Source organism: Chrysoperla carnea, chromosome 3 (assembly GCF_905475395.1).
Source record: "Chrysoperla carnea chromosome 3, inChrCarn1.1, whole genome shotgun sequence".
NCBI classification, from domain to species: Eukaryota; Metazoa; Arthropoda; class Insecta; order Neuroptera; family Chrysopidae; genus Chrysoperla; species Chrysoperla carnea.
In genome coordinates, this window is record NC_058339.1 from 41,301,568 (window position 1) to 41,320,718 (window position 19,151).

The window sequence follows — 19,151 nt, forward strand, 5'->3', positions numbered from 1 at the left end:
CCAAGTACAGTGGAGTAAGAAAAAGTACCTGAATTTATATTTAAACTTTTGTTCTATCTCTAACGGTTACAAAATGAGTCATACGGACCCAAAACCCAATTGACCTATGTTGCTCATTTACGAACTCGACCTCACTTTTTATGTTCTAAGCACGCTATAAAAATATCAGCTTAATATCTTTTTTCGTTTTTGGGCTATCGTGTTGACAGACAGACGGACAGAAACCGAAAATGGACTAATTAAGTGATTTTATGAACATCTGTACCAAAATTTTGTTGGTTGTATCAATATTTTTAAGCGTTACAAACTCAAGCGGGACTAAACTGAATATACTATGACATATTTCATATACACGTGGTATAAAAAAATACGCCTAGATTAATATTATATTGTAATTTCATAAAATTCTTAAGGAGGTCCTTTCGCTTTGGAGAAGAAAATTGTGCACTGGATGGAAGTAAATTGTGTATTTTTTTTTCTTGTAAATTAACATTGGCGGCGAAAATTCTTAATTCAATAAAATAAGTATTTGACTTCTTAAAAATGAAAGTATAGCAAGAAAATATTGTCTTAAATCAAGGTATTTACTTGCTGCTTTAAGAACACATTTTTCTGCTAGTACTTTTTTCAGTTTATTATTTATTTCTCAATAAATTTCGCGGTAACATATACATTTTAGTGCAAAAACAGAAAAATAAATATTCCCAAAAACTAATTTTCATTTTTTTTTAAATTTCATCTAAACGATAACTGGTAGTATAGTTCAAAAAAAGTTGATAGGGTGTTACTTTCTCGTAAGACTATTAACAAATGTTAACATTCTTAAACAATTTTTCCACAAAAATTTACACGGTAAGGTCTGATTGATACGATAGATAAAGACTTAAACTATTATTTTTCCTTGTAATCTAATATTTTTTAATTAACATGGAAGGTGAAAGGACCCTCTTAAGAAAAGTGGGTAAGAAATGCATCAACGATATTTAACAATATGAAACAAATATAAAAATGTGCTATTTAGTACTATTTAAGGTCAGTATTATTTCGGCTGGCTACGATTTTAGCACCAATTGTAATCTTGTTCAATTCAATAACTCCAAATAAAACAGGTGATCGAAAAAAAAACTGCTTATAAATTATATTGGATGTGATGTTTATATAAATAATATACATAGTTTACTTGAGAATATACTTATTTTTTAATCAAAATTGATTGAAAATTGAATATTATATTATATGATTTAAATTATCGAAATCAGTAGTTTATAAATAATGTATACCTACCTATCTATATAGATATAATTACTTCATCATAATCATATTGAAATTTATGTGAAACGTATTATCATACTTCTTGTGTACTACGTACTTATGAAAAAACAATAAGGATTGTATCTTTAATTTTATTAAATGCGTTTTATTTATGATTTAATTACTTTGAGACCTTTTAAAATACAATATTTTAAATTCATTTTTAACTCTTGACAAATAAGGAAAATTTTTTAATTCCCAGTTATTGTAATGGGTCTGAATGGGTTGTTGTAATGGGTTATTCTAATTTTCAAAAGATCTTTACGTTTCATGGTCAGGACAAGGCATTAACACCAATTTGAAGAAGAAGTATGTACGTGTGTGGAAATTTTTTTCCTAATCAATATCGCGTAACCAAAAAATGGTATCATTAAGGTGTCAATCGAAGCGTATTAATGGCAATATAATCCGAAAAGAACTTCATAACATTCGGTCAAGTCGTTTTCTTCGGTCGAGTTTTTTTAATTATTTTTTGCTGATCGATGACAATGTAGTCATCATCAGTAAGAATGAGCCAATCGTAATTGTTCTCCTGAGAGATATTACTCGTCGCTAATTTGGTGAAGATGAAACAATCAGGTTTACTAAATTTTGTATACAAATTTTAAATGTCAAAATTTTTCGATTATAATTGATGTTTTTTATAATACATTGGCGTAAATTATAAAGACAAATAGCTCGTCGAGCCTATCTTTTCCAAGAGAATTGGAAAAAATACACATATATCAGGAGTCGGACCCGGTTCTCTTGGATTCATAGCAAATACCTACCTTAACCAAGTGGGCCATACGTGCTCTAGGTACAATTTTTCAAATTTCTTATTTAGTTGTCAACATTAATTTATTTATTTTTTAATATTTGTTTACTAAATTTTTTTAAAATTCTATTTAATTTATATTAAAATGTCTTTATAGTATACACCATTGTATTGTAAAAAAGTTAAATATAACCAAAAGACTTTCAGGTTTAAAATTTTTATACAAAATTTAGTAAACAAACATGGTTATTTTGGCAAACAACAAATAAAATTTCGTTGAGTTGAAAAAAATTACACGTTGTGCCTAAAGCACGTATGTACAATTTACACAAAAATTTTCTAAGTCGATCTCGCTATTTAAAGCTTAATCTTAAATTGAATTTGTCATTTTAAAAGAATATATTTAATATTTTTCCTCTCACTTAATAAACAATTTTCTATATATATTTATGCAATTTTTATAATCAGAATAAACAAAGCGAATCGCTTTACATAATGTAGGTACATGCAAATAAATATTATGTTTATTATAAACAATAATAAATAAATAATTCATTTCTACAATTTTTTGAAAGTTGTAGGAGTTGTTTTAATCGAATGGACAAACCTTAAATTATGTTTAAATAACAATTGGACATACACTACAATTATTATTAAGGTTATTTGATTTATACGATATCCGTTGGTATCTCTCAAAAAATACCTTTATATTTTCTATGCATGCCTTGTTGTTAATTATTATCAGGTTAACCTACGATTTCTTTAAAATAAAAGAACGTTTTTGGTTTTCAAGAACTTTAATTGCGAAGCCTTACTTCATGCTCAAAGAATAAATAAATATGATCACCATTTTCTTTAAAAATGATGTTCACCACTCAAACCCACACCCACAAGCGTACTGCTCTCAGACTTCCTTATTTTTTTAACATTTAAATCTCGAAAACGGTGATATATATGTTAAAAATGGCAAGATGCAAAAAATGTATAGAACATAGTTAAAAAAAAAAAAAAAACTTTTACGATTTTCCAATCAAGTATTTGATCATAAACGCGATAATTTTTATTAATGACAAAATTTTAGACTAAAATCTCTGCTATATCTCAAAAACACTGATTAGTTAAAAAAATCTAGAGATAAAAATTGATTATGTTTTATTTTTTTTGTTTTCTTTATAAATAAAGACTCTTTTAGTATTCACTGCTCAATTAAATCAATTTACAATCAATTATTGTTTTATGATAGTCCCTTCTATATTCTAAAGTGACACCTACTAATTTAATGAATTTCATAGGTCTCTGAATTCATAAATATTTCTATTTTCCTAATTTGGTACAAAGCTTTTCCTTTTGTCTTGATAGGCTTAATTTACTGGCATAATATTCTGCTATCAATAACAGAACACCCTGTATAGGGTCTTGAATAAGAATCTTCATTTATCGTATCAAAGTTTAATTTTTTCATTACACAAAACGGAAATAAATTCGAACGCAGTCCTGTTAAAGGAGATGTTGGATCCATTTTAGAGATATTTTGAAGACTCTATACTTTGCATTATTAGTCGAATAAACTTAATAAATAGAAAGATAACAAATAAAATTCAGCGTCACAATATGCATATATAAGTTAATAATATATAAATATAGAAATTAAATATTAAATATTATATAATGATTTAAATAATAAAATAATAATAAAGCAAAAAAGTGAAAGATCACAACATCAACATTAAAATAAATTATGATTATTATAATATTTAAAATAAAAAAGTAAAAAAAATAAAAACGAAATATAATTTGTTATTATAATTTTAAAAAGAAAGTTTTTTTTACTACTTAATATAAAACTATCTATACGTATTATACTATAATAAAAATAATAATCATAACATTTATTATTACATATTATTTTAATTATGTAAATAAATTGTCGTTTTTTTATTATGATTATTATCTAATCGATTATTTTTTTATTAGATTTTCAGGGAAAATATTAAAACATTGTACGTATAACATATACGCACACTGTTATATCAAAGTTAAGGAAATGGAATGTATAAACCAGAATATTTTTAACCCCCGAACTAAAAAAAGGAGTTTTATACGTTTGACCGCTATGTGTGTGTGTCTGTGTGTTTGTGTGTTTGTCTGTCGGTGGAATCGTAGCGCCTGAACGGATGAACCGATTTTAATTTTTTTTTTTTTTTTGGTTACATTTGAAAGTTAATTTAACGGAGAGTGTTTTTAGCTATTTATAGGTTTCCGTACCCGAAACAACTAAAAAATTGACGATGATTTTCAAATTCGATTCAGTTTGGAAAAGGCATGCCATATAATTACTATGGAAATGAATGGTCAAATAAACCTGTCTCAATTCATTTCGAAAAGTGAAATGGTAAAATAATTAGGTAATTCAAAACAATAATTCAAAAGAACAAAGTCAACTCAAATATCTCAATTCCAATTAAAAAATTTCCAAAAATTTGTCCCAAAAAATGATAGATCTCTAAGTATCCTTTTCATCTCATTTAATTTTCTTGATCATCACTCTGATATTGATTTAAGAAGGAGTGTTTAAGAAGAATGGTGTATATATATCAACATACACTGATCAAAAAACATTTTATTAGTCAGCGGTTTTTTTTTTGGATTTCGCCGCATACTGCATACATGAAAAAAAAAGTTTTATCTTCATACAAAACTGAATGCAATGAAAAAACCATGTAACAATAAGTTCACAATAATTAATTTAAAAAAGTTTGTAAGAGAGATGAGTTGTAACTTTGCAAGACTAAATTGCATAGATACAAAATGAATTTGCTATGACGGTGCAGTGTCTTTTAAACCAATGCAAGCCCTTAACTTTAAAAAGTTTTTATAGTAAAAAAGTTTCATAGTGAATTAAATAAAACTTTTAAAATTTTACATCCAATATAAAATGTAGATCAAACACCAATAGCTGAAAAGAGTTTCAGAACAGTTTTGTATTTGAACATCTAAAGAGTCGGACAGATAAGTGTGTGATTTTGAAAACTCTGTTACCTATCAATTTTTCCAAATTATTTTTTACCACCTTAAACTATTAAAAAAAAGGAGTTAAGAAAATTACATAAATTATATTTTCAAAAAAATGTATATTTATAACAACATAAACGTTAAATTAAAAAAAAAATATTTTAAGAATATTTATTAAAACTAACTGATTCCAAGATTTGAGCCACCTATTATCAGTTTCGTTACTGCTGTCCTGATATTTTTCAAGTAAACTAAAAAAAAAAACCATAACGATAACGTTGATAACGATACAACTAAATTATAGCTTAATTTAACTTCATCTACTGCTTTCCATTAATTTTACTTTAAAATTTAATTTATGTTATATTGTTAAATGCTTTTTATACGTTTTAAGATCGTAAACAATTAATTTGGAAAAACTGATAGTTTTCGTTTTTACATTATTTTTAAATTCGCACACTTCACTGCTCCACCCTGTATAAAAAATTTATAAAATATCTTAATATTTGTAATAAGAACATCCTATTATATAATACATATAATGTAAATAGATGTATAAACAATAAAACTGTACTTTCTAACCGTTTTTACCTAATAATTTAATGTTATAAAACAAATGGTTCCGCTTCATTAATAAAACTACATAATATATACTTAATTCAGCAGTTATTATAAGGATTTTAAACAAAGTTTAATTACAACAAATGCATTTATTTATTAAATTTTTAATGTATCTAATCCTAATCCTTACTAATATTATAAATGCAAAAGTACTATATCTGTCCGTCTGTTTACCTGTTACTTTTCACGCCCAAATCACTGAATCAATTTTGAAATCTGGAATAGAAATAAATGAGGCCGGGGAAAAGGGTTGGGGCTGCCTTTTGTCGCAAAATTAAAACTAAAAGAGATTGAAATAGTGATAAACGTTTGTATAGATTATAACACATTAATGTTATAACAATTTCGTTTAGTATTCATAGATGTCGTTTATATCCAAATTAGAATATGATTTAAAAATTTCAAAGTTAAAAGTCATGGTTCATATTTTCAAGATATGAACAATTTACTATAATTACCCCTAAAGCTTCTCATAAGCTTGCAAGGTGTTGAATTATTTTTTTTTATGTATATGTCTATATACATAAACGGGCACCTTTTTAATTCATTGTTGGATAAAACATATTTTGCATTTATTACTCAATTATCTTCCTAATAGAATGATAAAAAGCGGTTATCCGCCTAATTGAATTGACCTTCTGGGGCGATCGAATACTTTCCAAGGGGTGTGAAAGAGAACGTGTTTCTCTTACCCTCAACAGTCATAAGGTACAAAAAGAGCAATTTGGCCATTGAATATGAGCATAAAGAGGATACAAAAACTCAAAAACTTTTTTTTTAATTCCATAAAAAATTATATAGAATAAAATGCGAAAATTTATCAAGCGTTTAAATCCCAAAACGGAAAATAAAGAAAATATATTAGAAAACTATTTACAAAATAGCAAATAGACTAAATGATATATAAAAGTGAGGATCATACTATCGCTTTACAAAAACAGCGTTAACTTTTTAAAAGTATTAAATTATAAGTAATTAAAAATGAACGGGAAAATTATTTATGGCCATTACAAAAACACATCGATATAATAAATAAAGTTGGGCGTGATAAATCTTTATATTCACATTTATGAAGAAAATAAAAAACAGTTCATTCTTAGAATTTTCACTCACAACAAATATATAAAATATATAGACAAATACCAACGGATAGAAGAATGGATTATTATTATCTATTTATCAGACTGGTAACTTAGCAATATTAGTCCAAGATTCAAAAATATCTAGTAATACACAATTTCAATTCTCTTTAATTAAGATTGACTCGACAAGCTTGTCGAGTCAATATGCTTTGACCTTAAAATTTGTATACAAAATTTAGTAAACAAACATAAAATATTTAATAAATAAGTAAATGTTGACAAGCAAAACAAAGTAAAAAAATTCGTTGAGTTGAAAAAATTATTAATTCTGTCAATAGCACGTGTAGTCCAATTGTTTAAGGTGCTTGGCGTGAATCCAAGAGACCCGAGTTCGACTCCTAGTATGGGTTTTTTTTAGATTCTCTTTTATTAATAATACAAGCTTTATTAACCCCTGTCCTATCCAGAAGTAGAAAATAATTTTTATGATAATGTAAAATCGAATATAAAAAACTGTAGGGTGTCTTTGTATGTACTGTACATTCACTCTTAAGATTAGTCAATTTAACATGTATCCATCGAGCATCCCATGCTTTTAACATTAAATTTAGATCATCATAAAAATTATTTTATACTTTTTAGTTCACATGTTAATGAAGCGTGTGTTTTGTCTTCATCAAATATATATCTTCCTTTCATTTCTACCAATCAATTACCTACATATCGTATTTTGAATTTCGTTATGACTGTCAGTTATGAAAGAAATATAACTTCTTTCATTGTATCATTGTATTAAGCCAAGAGGCGCTATAATACATAAGCGCTAAATCATGTTCGTAAGTGGTAAAAGATAAAGGAGAATTTATATAAGAACCAATATTCTTTATAAAATAACAAACAACTTATATCCGAAACATTTTTCCGTAAATTTTATAGATATGGAAGAAAATGAATTCAAAAATTTTGTTCCAGCTTATTTTCATGTAAGGTTTAACTTGAAGATTTTGCAAATAAATTATTTGTATTGTATTTTCGTATATACACGGACACAAGCGAAAATCCCCGTACATCGCCGAGTTTTTATACTTTTACCAACAGTTAACTATCTTCCTTTTGCATTAGGCATTGATTGGCCTAAAATTATCTTATATTTGGATAATATAAGATCATCAGTGATAATAGTAGACTTTGAGTATGAAATAGACATGTTGGATGTCATTGCAAGGCTTTTGATCTAGCAATAAAAACTTTGACTCCTTGACTAAAGTTATTTAATAAAAATCCATACATGTTTATCATTCTATTCGTATAAATTATATTGTTCCTTTATATACCTATCTCATTCTTCCAATCCATAATTACGTATCGTAAGAACGCATACTTTAAAAAAAAAAAAATACATTCTTATGCAAATTTTTTTCCTATATTTATGATAGAATCCGTTTGTTTCTTCTATTGTAAAATATTTTTATATAATAATAATGCATAATAATTTTAATCAGTCTGTGTTAATTGATAATAATATTTATGAGGGAAATTATTATTTAAGTAACATGATATATCTTCTTCATCAACAATACACGCATAATTTTTTTTCTTAATACATATATTGAGTGTTTTTTTTTAAGAGTAGAAAAGAGAAATACACGAAATGCAAATAATTTTTCTATGCTAATGGAGCTCGATTAAACCCGCACTCGCGTGATGAGCATTTTGCTCACGCTCGATTTAATAACTTTTATTTTTCAAATGGTGTATGAGATTGAAACTTTATCTCTTTTTTCTCTATTATCTCTCTATTTTCAACTTATTCACAGAAAAATATTAACTTTTCGGTTTTGTTCGTGTACTTTCGTTAGTTTAATATAAGTCGTACTCAGTAAATTATAAAAACTTAGGATAGAAATATGGTTAAAATTTTTTTTTTTTTTTTTTGGTATCCTAATATTCTATTATCAGTTCCTAAAGGAACTATAAATAGGTCTGATGAATAGATAACATGAACGGCAACTACCCAGTGATAGTCACCTAATCGAATTTATAGTATGTGAACTATAATTAAAACTATTTACGTAAATCTAAATCTTAAATCTAGAACACTTTGTCTATTTAGTCTATTTACTCTTTCACTATAAAATGGTTAAAATGAATTTAATTACTTAGATTCTGTCTCTGTTCTAATATTTTCACTAAATAAACATCATTCAATAATTTTGTAATCAAACTATTTTTAATTAGCTAGTGCATTAAAAAATTAATTTACACAAAATTAGGTAGAGGTTATGATTTGCAAAGTTAAAGAATATTTAATACGTAAAATATTTGACGCATGTGCAAAATCCGTAAGCAAATCTCTCATCACACGACTTAAGATTACCAAACAATTGGCCCGAGTACTAACGGGTTAAAGATTTTGCTAAAAACGCGTCTGTCCACTTCAAAGTCTATTGATTAATTGTACTGCCCTAACAAGACAATAACCTATTTAGTGTTTTCTAACCCTTTGTCTTGGGCATATTTTCAGCTTCGTGCAAAATTCATGATCTTTCTGTTACTGCTTCTATAGGCTTCTTAGAATATTGAGGATTGTACAGCAAGCAACTCCTTTTAGCTCCATTGCACTGCAATAATCCCCGTTGATAATTTTACTTTCAATTCGCGTATGCCAGCTGCACAATGGTAATGCACGGGAAGGTCTATCTTGTATTTCAGCATTTGCAGATAGTTTTATTTGCAATTATCTTGGGCCACGGACTTAGCGCAGCATGGCAATTTATACTGTTCTGCATCGTCTCGTGTTTCACGGAGATAATATCCACAATGACTAATTTATGTGAAATCAACCATTGTAGACTGTTATACTATGAGCTTATAATGAAATAAAAATTTTGATTTACTTATTTAAAGCATTAAAGTTATTTTCTGCCACCTTGTATTATTCATTCTGAGACTTTGATGAGAAATAAAACTGTCGATCTCAGGCGATTTTTGATACATCATCGAACATGCAATAAAATTGTTCATCAAGAAACAGTTTTATACTTATCGTGCTGTCAAACGGAAGGATCGAAAGTAACAGCATTTATTTTATAATTTTTTTTTAAAAAGTAACTATTCTATTTCTAGTTATCGATACAAATATTTATGTACATAATTTGTTCGTAACGATTATCATCACATGATATGTTCCGTTGCGTTGATTGTCACAAAGACAAGTCGTCATGTATTTATATGTAATTGAAGTACAATGTAACTGTTTTATAGACAAAACAAATGGACGAATTGCTTCCAGCATTTCTAATATTACACAACTCTCAGAGAAAGAAGTGTATATAAATAAATAAATACCAGCAAAATGGACATATAAATATTGTCGATTATTAGAAGTACTACCACACCCCATCAAACAACTTACGATGAAGAAAGAATATTGGAAAGAGTGTTTCAGGCTTTTAACCTAATAGAAAGGAATATTTTGAATATTGAAACTGATTTCTTTCCTCTTAGTACTCCATCTTCTTCTTTACGAAATTTGGTAGTCGTCCTTAAAGATTCTGTGAAAACTGGTTTTCATTGTTTTCGTGATTAATTTTGATGAAAATTTTAAAGAAAATTTAGAAAAAGTATGAAGGTTTTTCTTGTTTATTTCTTATGAAAAAGAAAATAAACTAATAGAATATAGATTATTAATTTTAAAATTAACTTAAACAAGTGAAAACATACAATTGACTGAGTTAATTGTTGAAATACCATGCATAGACAGTGTTGATTACTCTATCACATTACACCTACATACATGCCACATATACATAACTGATATTCCCATATAATACATACTATACAAAGTACGCCTAATTTGCGCACTCACAGGTAAACAGTGATTTTTACGAAAAAATGTTTGAAACAAAAGTTGGTTATTTTTTTATAAGGAATATTTTTTACATTTAAACTTTTGTTCTATCTATAACGGTTTACAAGATGGGTCCTACAACGCTTTCTTTATCTCAACTCATCCTCCTTTTTGTTTGAACATTATTTAAGGTTTATCCACCTGCTTTAGAAAACTTAATGTAACTCGGTCCAAAAAGCTTGCGTAAGAATACATAAACGCAGTTATTTGAAATTTCAGAAAAGTCTGATTATTTTAAAAAAGAGTGGCAAGTGTATATATTTTATTAGATAAAATATCTCTTACACTTATACACAAAGCCATATCATACTGGAACATTCTGTACATTTATTATATTACCTGTTAGTTATTATAAAAAACTATTAAATAATGCCCGCTACTTGATTACTTATTCTTGAATAGCTTGGCCTATCTAGTATAATAAACATACGATAACTATATAATATAAGTATAGCTGATATAGGCAGCCGATAGTTTATTGCAGAGTATAATTGAATTTTTAAAACAAAAAATGGTCTAGAAATTATTATAAAAACCGTTTATTTAACAGGATATTATCAATATTTATTTTATTAATTTACATTATAATCTAATCAATAGTTTGATTTTAATCGAACTTTATTCATCAGAAAACTTTTTTTTTCTTATTTACATTAAGGGCCAAAATAAGACATTGAAACCTAGACAAAAAATAGAACTAATTATGCAACCCGTTTATAGTTTTTTTTCGATTTTGTGAGAAAAAATCATAAAAACTTTATAACTGAGTTATCAATTTCGATGAAAGTTTACTTTGAAAATAAAATGAAGAATTCTATTGGGACACGACAAAACTAGATTCAAAAACTATAATTTCAACAAGCAAGTGAAAATAAACAATGGATTGAGTTAACTGTTGAAATACCCTGTATGGAAAATGTTGAATATCAATGTTTGCATTGTTTTTAATAAATTAGAGGGGTTTAAAAATCGTTTGTGGCAATCTGTCGCCCTCATTTAGTTTTCGAAAATCTTTCGAAGTATGTTATAAACTAATTTTTTTTTCGTTTTTCAAAACATTTACAAGACTCACTAGTTGAAGATACCTACAAATTTTCAACGCTCTACCTTTTATAGTTTTGGAGAAAGTGGATTCCAAAGTTTTGTCATAATTTGCATCCTCACGAAAAAACAATAATATTTACAAAAAATGTTTCTAATAAAAGTTGTTTATTTTTTTATAAAGAACTTTTACATCTAAACTTTTGTTCTATACCTTACGATTTAAAAGATCGGTCCTTTGTATTTATGATCCAATTAACCTATGTTGCTCATTTACGAACTTAAAGCCAATTTTTATGACCTGACGCTATAAACTTAAATTTTATATCGATATCTCGGAAATAACGATAAAACGGAAATGGATTAATTAGGTGATTTTATGAACATCTATACCAAAATTTTGTTAGTACCTACTATCAATGTTTCTAAGCGTTACAAACTTGAGACAAAATTTAATATACTTTGATATATTTCATTTCTTTGTAGATGATTGAGATTTGTAGAACTAACTTTGCCAAACTGTAATATAGGTAATACATATAGCATCAGTTTCAAATTCAACTTAAATCTGTGAAAAAATCGAATGATAAAAATAAAAATTTAGTTAACAATTTATAAATTTAGTACCACAAAGGGTAATGAAAGTTTTTAAAAACCACCGAATCTAGTAAAAATTTGAAGACAGAATACGATATTCTACTAATAATAATTTGTATATGATTTATTTTATAACGTTCTTTCTGTTTCACGTGAGAAAATTCGTTAAATCTACGCAGCTTCTGCTTAATATTTTCATCAATATAGATGTTATGAATTGAGATTTGAAAAGATGATCAATAAATAAGTACAATATAACCAGGAACTAAACCGATTCTATTTTCTAATAAAACACAACTATTTAATAGATATTGGAAATAATCAATCCGTAATTCAAATGGCATTCAACCTCCATACAGAATCTTTGTATCTACGTTGTGGCATATTATCCACATTTTTATTTCGAATGCATTTCAAGTCTGGAATTTTGGATAGGGTTGCTCTCAAAATCGTGGTATTAGAAAATTATTTCCTTCTCCCATAATAGAGAAAAAATATTCCTACGTGATTATTCAAAAGCCACATATATTTCTTATTAGAATCACATACACTTTTCTATAAACCTTATTGATGGCGAGTCAAGGTGCTCTGAGCGAATGAAATCATTTTTTAATGGGTGAATTATGAAATAGAACATAAAGATCAGCATAAGGTTTTCGGATAGCAAATGGTAAAAGAATTGAAAGAAAGATCTGATTTTTTAACGAAACATGGCTATTTTCGCGTTTTTTAGAAATTTAGCATATTTTTCGCCTGTCTTCGTCGCTAGCATATTTTTGTGCCTTCTACGTTTTAGCCGTTTTATATAGAGGTAAAAAGAAATTTGATAAAATTAATTTGCAAATATCGATTACATAATCAATGTAGGTATAAAAATAAAAATTATAACAAGTGAACATTGCTCTCATTAAATATTATTATTGATTGTTATTGAAAATTTCTATGGGCAATTTAGTTTAATATTATAATAAAGGTAACACAACAATAGTTCAATAAAATAAATAAATATTTTGTGGCGATTATTATTCATGTGATCGAATTGTTGTGTTATGTTCATTTGATAGCTCTTTGTTAGAAAACTAAACTAACGAAACTAATTATTCGCTTTAATTTGTTTCAGAACAACATTATGCTGCAGCGGATTCAAACAGTTCTACTCCGACCAAATCATTCGTCCCGTGTAAAGTGTGTGGCGATAAAGCTTCAGGATATCATTACGGTGTTACTTCCTGTGAGGGATGCAAGGTATTATTTCTTGTTATTAATAGTATTCAAAATCAATTTTATTCAATTTTGTTTTTTTTTTTCTAGGGTTTCTTTCGCAGAAGTATACAGAAACAGATCGAATATAGATGTTTACGTGACGGCAAATGTTTAGTGATCAGATTAAATAGGAATCGGTGTCAATATTGTCGTTTTAAAAAGTGTTTAGCGGTGGGAATGTCAAGGGATTGTAAGTAAATTTTGTCCTTATTTTTCAAAAGTATTTTCTAAAAAATTAATGCGAAATTCAGCAAATTAACGCAAAATAATGAATATCATCTTCTCACTTAATCTATGTCTAAACTCGTGTTTTTTTCATAGAAAAAAAAAACAAAATCATACCTGTACCTGTCTACCTGTCCGCCTGTCACATATTACTATCTTTCAGTCTACTGGAATTATAGTAACGGCAAAAATTTCGACTTCGAATCAATCCATCTTAGCGTAGGAAGTTTGGAATTTGGATTTTTCATGTTTTTAGAAATAATGAAATCTCATCTTCTTAGTGAAGAAAAGGAATCAGGCTCGGAATCTAACGGAAGATACGTATAGCTGAGCACTCAATCCTCAGCGTCGTCTATTTCAAAAACGGTTCGACGCCTAAAAAAAGGTTTCTTTCGAAATTTGTAGAAAATTTCATCCTCTACAACTTTTATAATAAATGAAAACACGATTGAAAGCAAAGGAAACGAGATATTCTCAAAAAACTGATTTTTGCGACCTTTCACCTTGAATATCTAAGGACGTGCAGATGATTGAACTCTAGATGCATTTAATAAATTGTGGAAACATAATTATTAAGCAGTATCAATTAGCATGCAGTTATCTGCACTTCCACCATATTTATCAGTACTTCCTTGTTTGAGAGAAACAAAGTTTGAATGCTGGAACAATTGAATTTTTTAGCAATCTTTTTGGAGAGAGTTCACTTATAAAGTTTGCAGTCAAACCTAAACAAAAAATCCAAGGTCCTTAAATTTTCTCAACATAGACGTTCTGTTGCATCATACAGTCCTAATCTACTGACGCCGTTGTGCCTTCTACTAATCTCTTAAAAATTTTTATCCGCCAAGCCAATAAAAGCTAAAATAACATGCAAATCAAATCTTGCACTCTTATCGAAACACAGCAAGATTTGTTATAAAAAAAATAATTAGCAATTAATTAATTTTGAGAATATAAAATTCAATAATATTTTTTAGCCGTGAGATACGGAAGAGTACCAAAACGATCCCGAGAACGTAGCTCAGACGAAATGTCGCGTGTGACAACAACCGATGCTGATCAATCCGATGCTGAAACAAAACAATTAGCTGTGTATGATATAATATTAAGTGTGTCACAAGCACATCATGCAAATTGTGGTTACACTGAAGAGCAAACACGTGGACTAATACAAAAACCGTTAACATTACCACCGCCTGTATCACCGAAGGGACAAGACGTTGCCACATCAACAGCTGAATCAATGGAATATGAACGAATATGGCTTTGGCAACAATTTGCATCACAAATTACACCTAGTGTACAACGAGTTGTGGAATTTGCAAAACGTGTACCTGGCTTTTGTGAATTGAGTCAAGATGATCAATTAATTTTGATAAAAGTAGGATTTTTTGAAATATGGTTAACGCATGTTTCAAGGCTCACTAGTGATACAATACTCATGTTTGACGACGGGGTATCCGTTACACGAGAACAAATTGAACTCATGTACGATGTAAGTGAAATTTTTTTATCATAACATTAACAATTCTTTTTCTTTCATATTTGTAGCAAATTTCTTATTTATCTGTGATTTAAAATTTTTAGTGCCGCAATAGTGACAATACTCCAGTTAAATAAACTATAAAAGTCGATACGAATGAAAAGAAATAGTTAGATCCGATCTTTTCCTACCTATCACAATAACTTTTTTAATATAGATTTTATATTGAAGGAAATACTAGCCATAATCGTATTCTTAAACTTAAAAAAAAGAACCTTGCTCCTACATATGATGACGAATCCACTTGTATGATGATGAATCCACGATTTGAAATCCACTTTCTGAGAGTAATTGGTTATTAGCGTAACCAAAGTAATATATGCGAGATGATAACCATGGATCTCCTTGACCTTATTAGACCAAAAAGAAATAAGCATCACCAGGTCGTTCAATTACTCCCCCTGCAATACAAAAAAAAAGGGAAAACTAACAATATTCAATTTAAAAATACTTTTTTTACATGGCCGCTTTCTAAGTGCCTGTCTATTGAAAGATGAACTTAACCCGCAACGGGATGTCAAAAATTATTCGAAATTGAACCCAAACTTCGTATTTTCTACGAAAAAAGTACGGGAACTGAAGTTGAAGCAGGCTCTAGGCCATGAATGAAAAGGATACGTTTTACGTATTTCTGGTGGAAATGACAAACAAGGTTTCCCCATGAAATAAGATGTTTTAACAAATGGTCGAGTTAGTTTGTTACTTTCAAAGGGCCATTCCTGTTACCGACCAAGACGTTAGCCGAAGCCCCTTAAATATTTAACTACAAATCCAACTATTATGAACTATGAATATTTATTACTAGTACATACAGGGCCATATTTACTTGTGGAACCACTTTTTTATTTAAAAAATTAGAAACATGCCAGATTTTGATGGTAGGAATGCTCCTAAACCCCCCCCCCTATTTTCTACAAAAGATGTTTAACAGAATAATTAATGTCATTAACTGTTTTATGTCAAGCAGCTTTTAGTCTTTCCTTGCCTGTGTTAGGTTAAGTGATGCAAACCCATTCAATTTTTATACTAATTGATTGTTTATTTTTATTTAGATCGATTTCGTGTCAACTTTATTTCATTTTACGGGATCTTTCAACGCTTTAGCACTAAATGATACAGAATTAGGATTGTTCAGTGCCGTTGTGTTGTTAACAGCAGATAGGCCTGGCGTAACTGATGTCAAATCAATTGAACACAATCAAGACAGGCTGATTGAAGCTTTAAAAGTACAGGTAATAAGCATGATATATTCATTATCAAAAATAATAAATGAGAGTTCAAGAATTTTTCGTAATAAATTATGATTTTTGCCCCAATTTCCTTGACCAATTTTCATACTATGTAAATACGTATTTCGACTATCGAGATTAATATGAATTAGCCATAAATAGCGTATGTTATTCATTGCTATAATTGCAGATGTTACCAAATTAGCAATGAGTAACATACGCTATTTATAGCTAATTCATGCTGATGGTGACTACTTGGTAATCGAAATACGTATTTATATAATACAAAAATTAATCTAGGAAATTGGGGCAAAAATTGAAATTTAATATACAGGATGTTTCAGAATTATGTATCACTATTTTACAACAATATTCTCTAGCATTTAATGAACAAACAAAACATTATATTTCTTGGGGTCAAAATAGCCCTAAGTAAAAATCAAAATTTTGTTATGTAATTCTGAAAGATCCATAATAAAATACAATCATAAAACTGGTATAATAAAAGTTTTTTTTTTAAAGGTTGGACGTAATCACGCAAATGAACCACAATTGTTTTCAAGTTTATTAATGAAATTACCTGAACTACGTAATTTGGGTGCAAAACATTCAGCTCACTTGGATTGGTTTCGAATAAACTGGGTGAAATTGAAACTACCACCATTGTTTGCTGAAATATTTGATATTCCGAAATGTGAAGATGATTTACAGTGACGGAATTAATAAATAACAACATGAAAAAAAATGATGTTCTTAGTTCACTATGTACAATACAGCAGTATTTTGGTTTTGAAAAATGAAAATATTGTTTTTCAATAATTTTCTCTCTTTTTAAGAAAATCAGAAAAATTTTTTTAAAAATAAAATAAACTTAGTTTTATATAAATACGTTCAAATCGATAGTCCTGGGACGAACTGAAACCTCATAACTATACAATGCGTGACAATATTATATTACAAAATAGGGATTTTTAACTTAAAACTAAAAACTATATTTTAGTAACTCTTTACTTATTTAGTACTTACATAATTGTTTTAAGCTAATAAATGTTTGCAAGTATAAAGAATGACCCGTAATCACAGTATTCACATAGCACAGTGATATAGACAAACAAATTTTATGCAGAAAAGTTCATAGAAGTTTTTTGATTCAATGAACCACTAGCGCTCTTTTTCTAATAACCTATGGATACTAAGAGTCTCTTATGAAAACGGAGGCGTGGGTGGCCACGTAATATTAATAATAATAATGGGGTTTAGCCTCCGTTTGTCAGACCACGTCTATAACAGAGGCCACCCACATCATTATTTTTAATATTTGGTGGCCACATAATAATGACTTAATAAGCCATATATACTTAAGCAGTTAATACGTGTAAATTCTTATTATTAATTAACGATTATTTCACTAATAATGTTAATTTTAAGGAGTTTCTACATCACTTTATTATTCAAATGTGATAACTATTAATAACCTCAAGAAATAGCCTGATTTTTTAAGTATGTTATAAACATACGTTCACTTCAAATTGCCACCGAGCACAGCTCTAAACCTTAAACCACTGGTCAAAATATCTTAAAAAATATCTAAAATTCATATATTAGTGGAAAATATAAAAGAAATTTAGAAAACCAATAATCAGGACCGTCTTTCCAAAGGATGAAAGGATGCGTAGACGTAAGATCTATGGTGGCGCCAGCCTATCGCCTACCTGTACCTGTACCTACATACACACCTACCTAATCAATCTGTTTCTTTTGAAAAGAATTTAATAAACATCCATTATATCTATGCGCCTCATGCAGCTCGATAAAATTTTTGCACCTCGGCGTAAAATATGATTAAAACGGCCCTGACAATGGTACTTCAATAGACCGGTAAAATATTATAATTATATTATTATTATTACTCAAAACAAATTTATGAAAAGATGATTGATTGACGTTTCACTCAATTCAAAAATATTTCAGGGTGTATAATAATTATCAGAGTGTGCGGGTCAGTTCCGGGTGTCACAGCTATTCGCCATGGGAACTGGTTCTAGCGCTGTCTGGTGGTAGAAAATAGAAGCTGTCTATGACAAGTCAAATTTCAACAGAAATAAGAAATAAATCACATCACATAGTTTAAATAATTTTTTTTATTTATTTCACTCATTATCAAAATATAAATAAATAATTCAATCATAGCCATGCATAAAGACTTGTCATAGACAGCTTCTATTTTCTACCACTAGACAGCGCTAGAATCAGTTCCCATGGCGAGTTCAAATTTTAATTTTATGCTCCTACGTTTTTGTCAAACAAAATAACTTTCCACTAGCACGTACTCAATTGATTATTTTTACTCATAACTCTTATTTTATAAATCACAATCCGTTCCCAGTAAACATTTTTCATTTTTATATGATGGTTATGTCATATGATAGATGTCTCTTGTATTGTTCCCACTTTTTTGCATAAGAACATGATGTAAATATGTTAAACGAGGCCAGAAGAAAGAAAAACTTTTTGTAAGTTTGGCATGTGGACATTTATTTATATTGAGCACTTTTTGCTG

General features: G+C 28.4%; 1 protein-coding gene across 1 annotated transcript in view; it reads left to right on the top strand.

The window, feature by feature from the left end:
• LOC123295293 (ecdysone-induced protein 78C) overlaps window positions 1-17,305 on the top strand; it is a 54,202-nt gene extending 36,897 nt beyond the window's left edge. Inside the window, exons 2-6 of the mRNA XM_044876585.1 lie at window positions 13,452-13,576; window positions 13,643-13,784; window positions 14,797-15,314; window positions 16,415-16,594; window positions 17,114-17,305. Of these exons, the coding sequence (XP_044732520.1) occupies window positions 13,452-13,576; window positions 13,643-13,784; window positions 14,797-15,314; window positions 16,415-16,594; window positions 17,114-17,305 (1,157 nt within the window). The remainder of the gene's footprint in view (window positions 1-13,451; window positions 13,577-13,642; window positions 13,785-14,796; window positions 15,315-16,414; window positions 16,595-17,113) is intronic.
• Window positions 17,306-19,151: the final 1,846 nt, after the last annotated feature.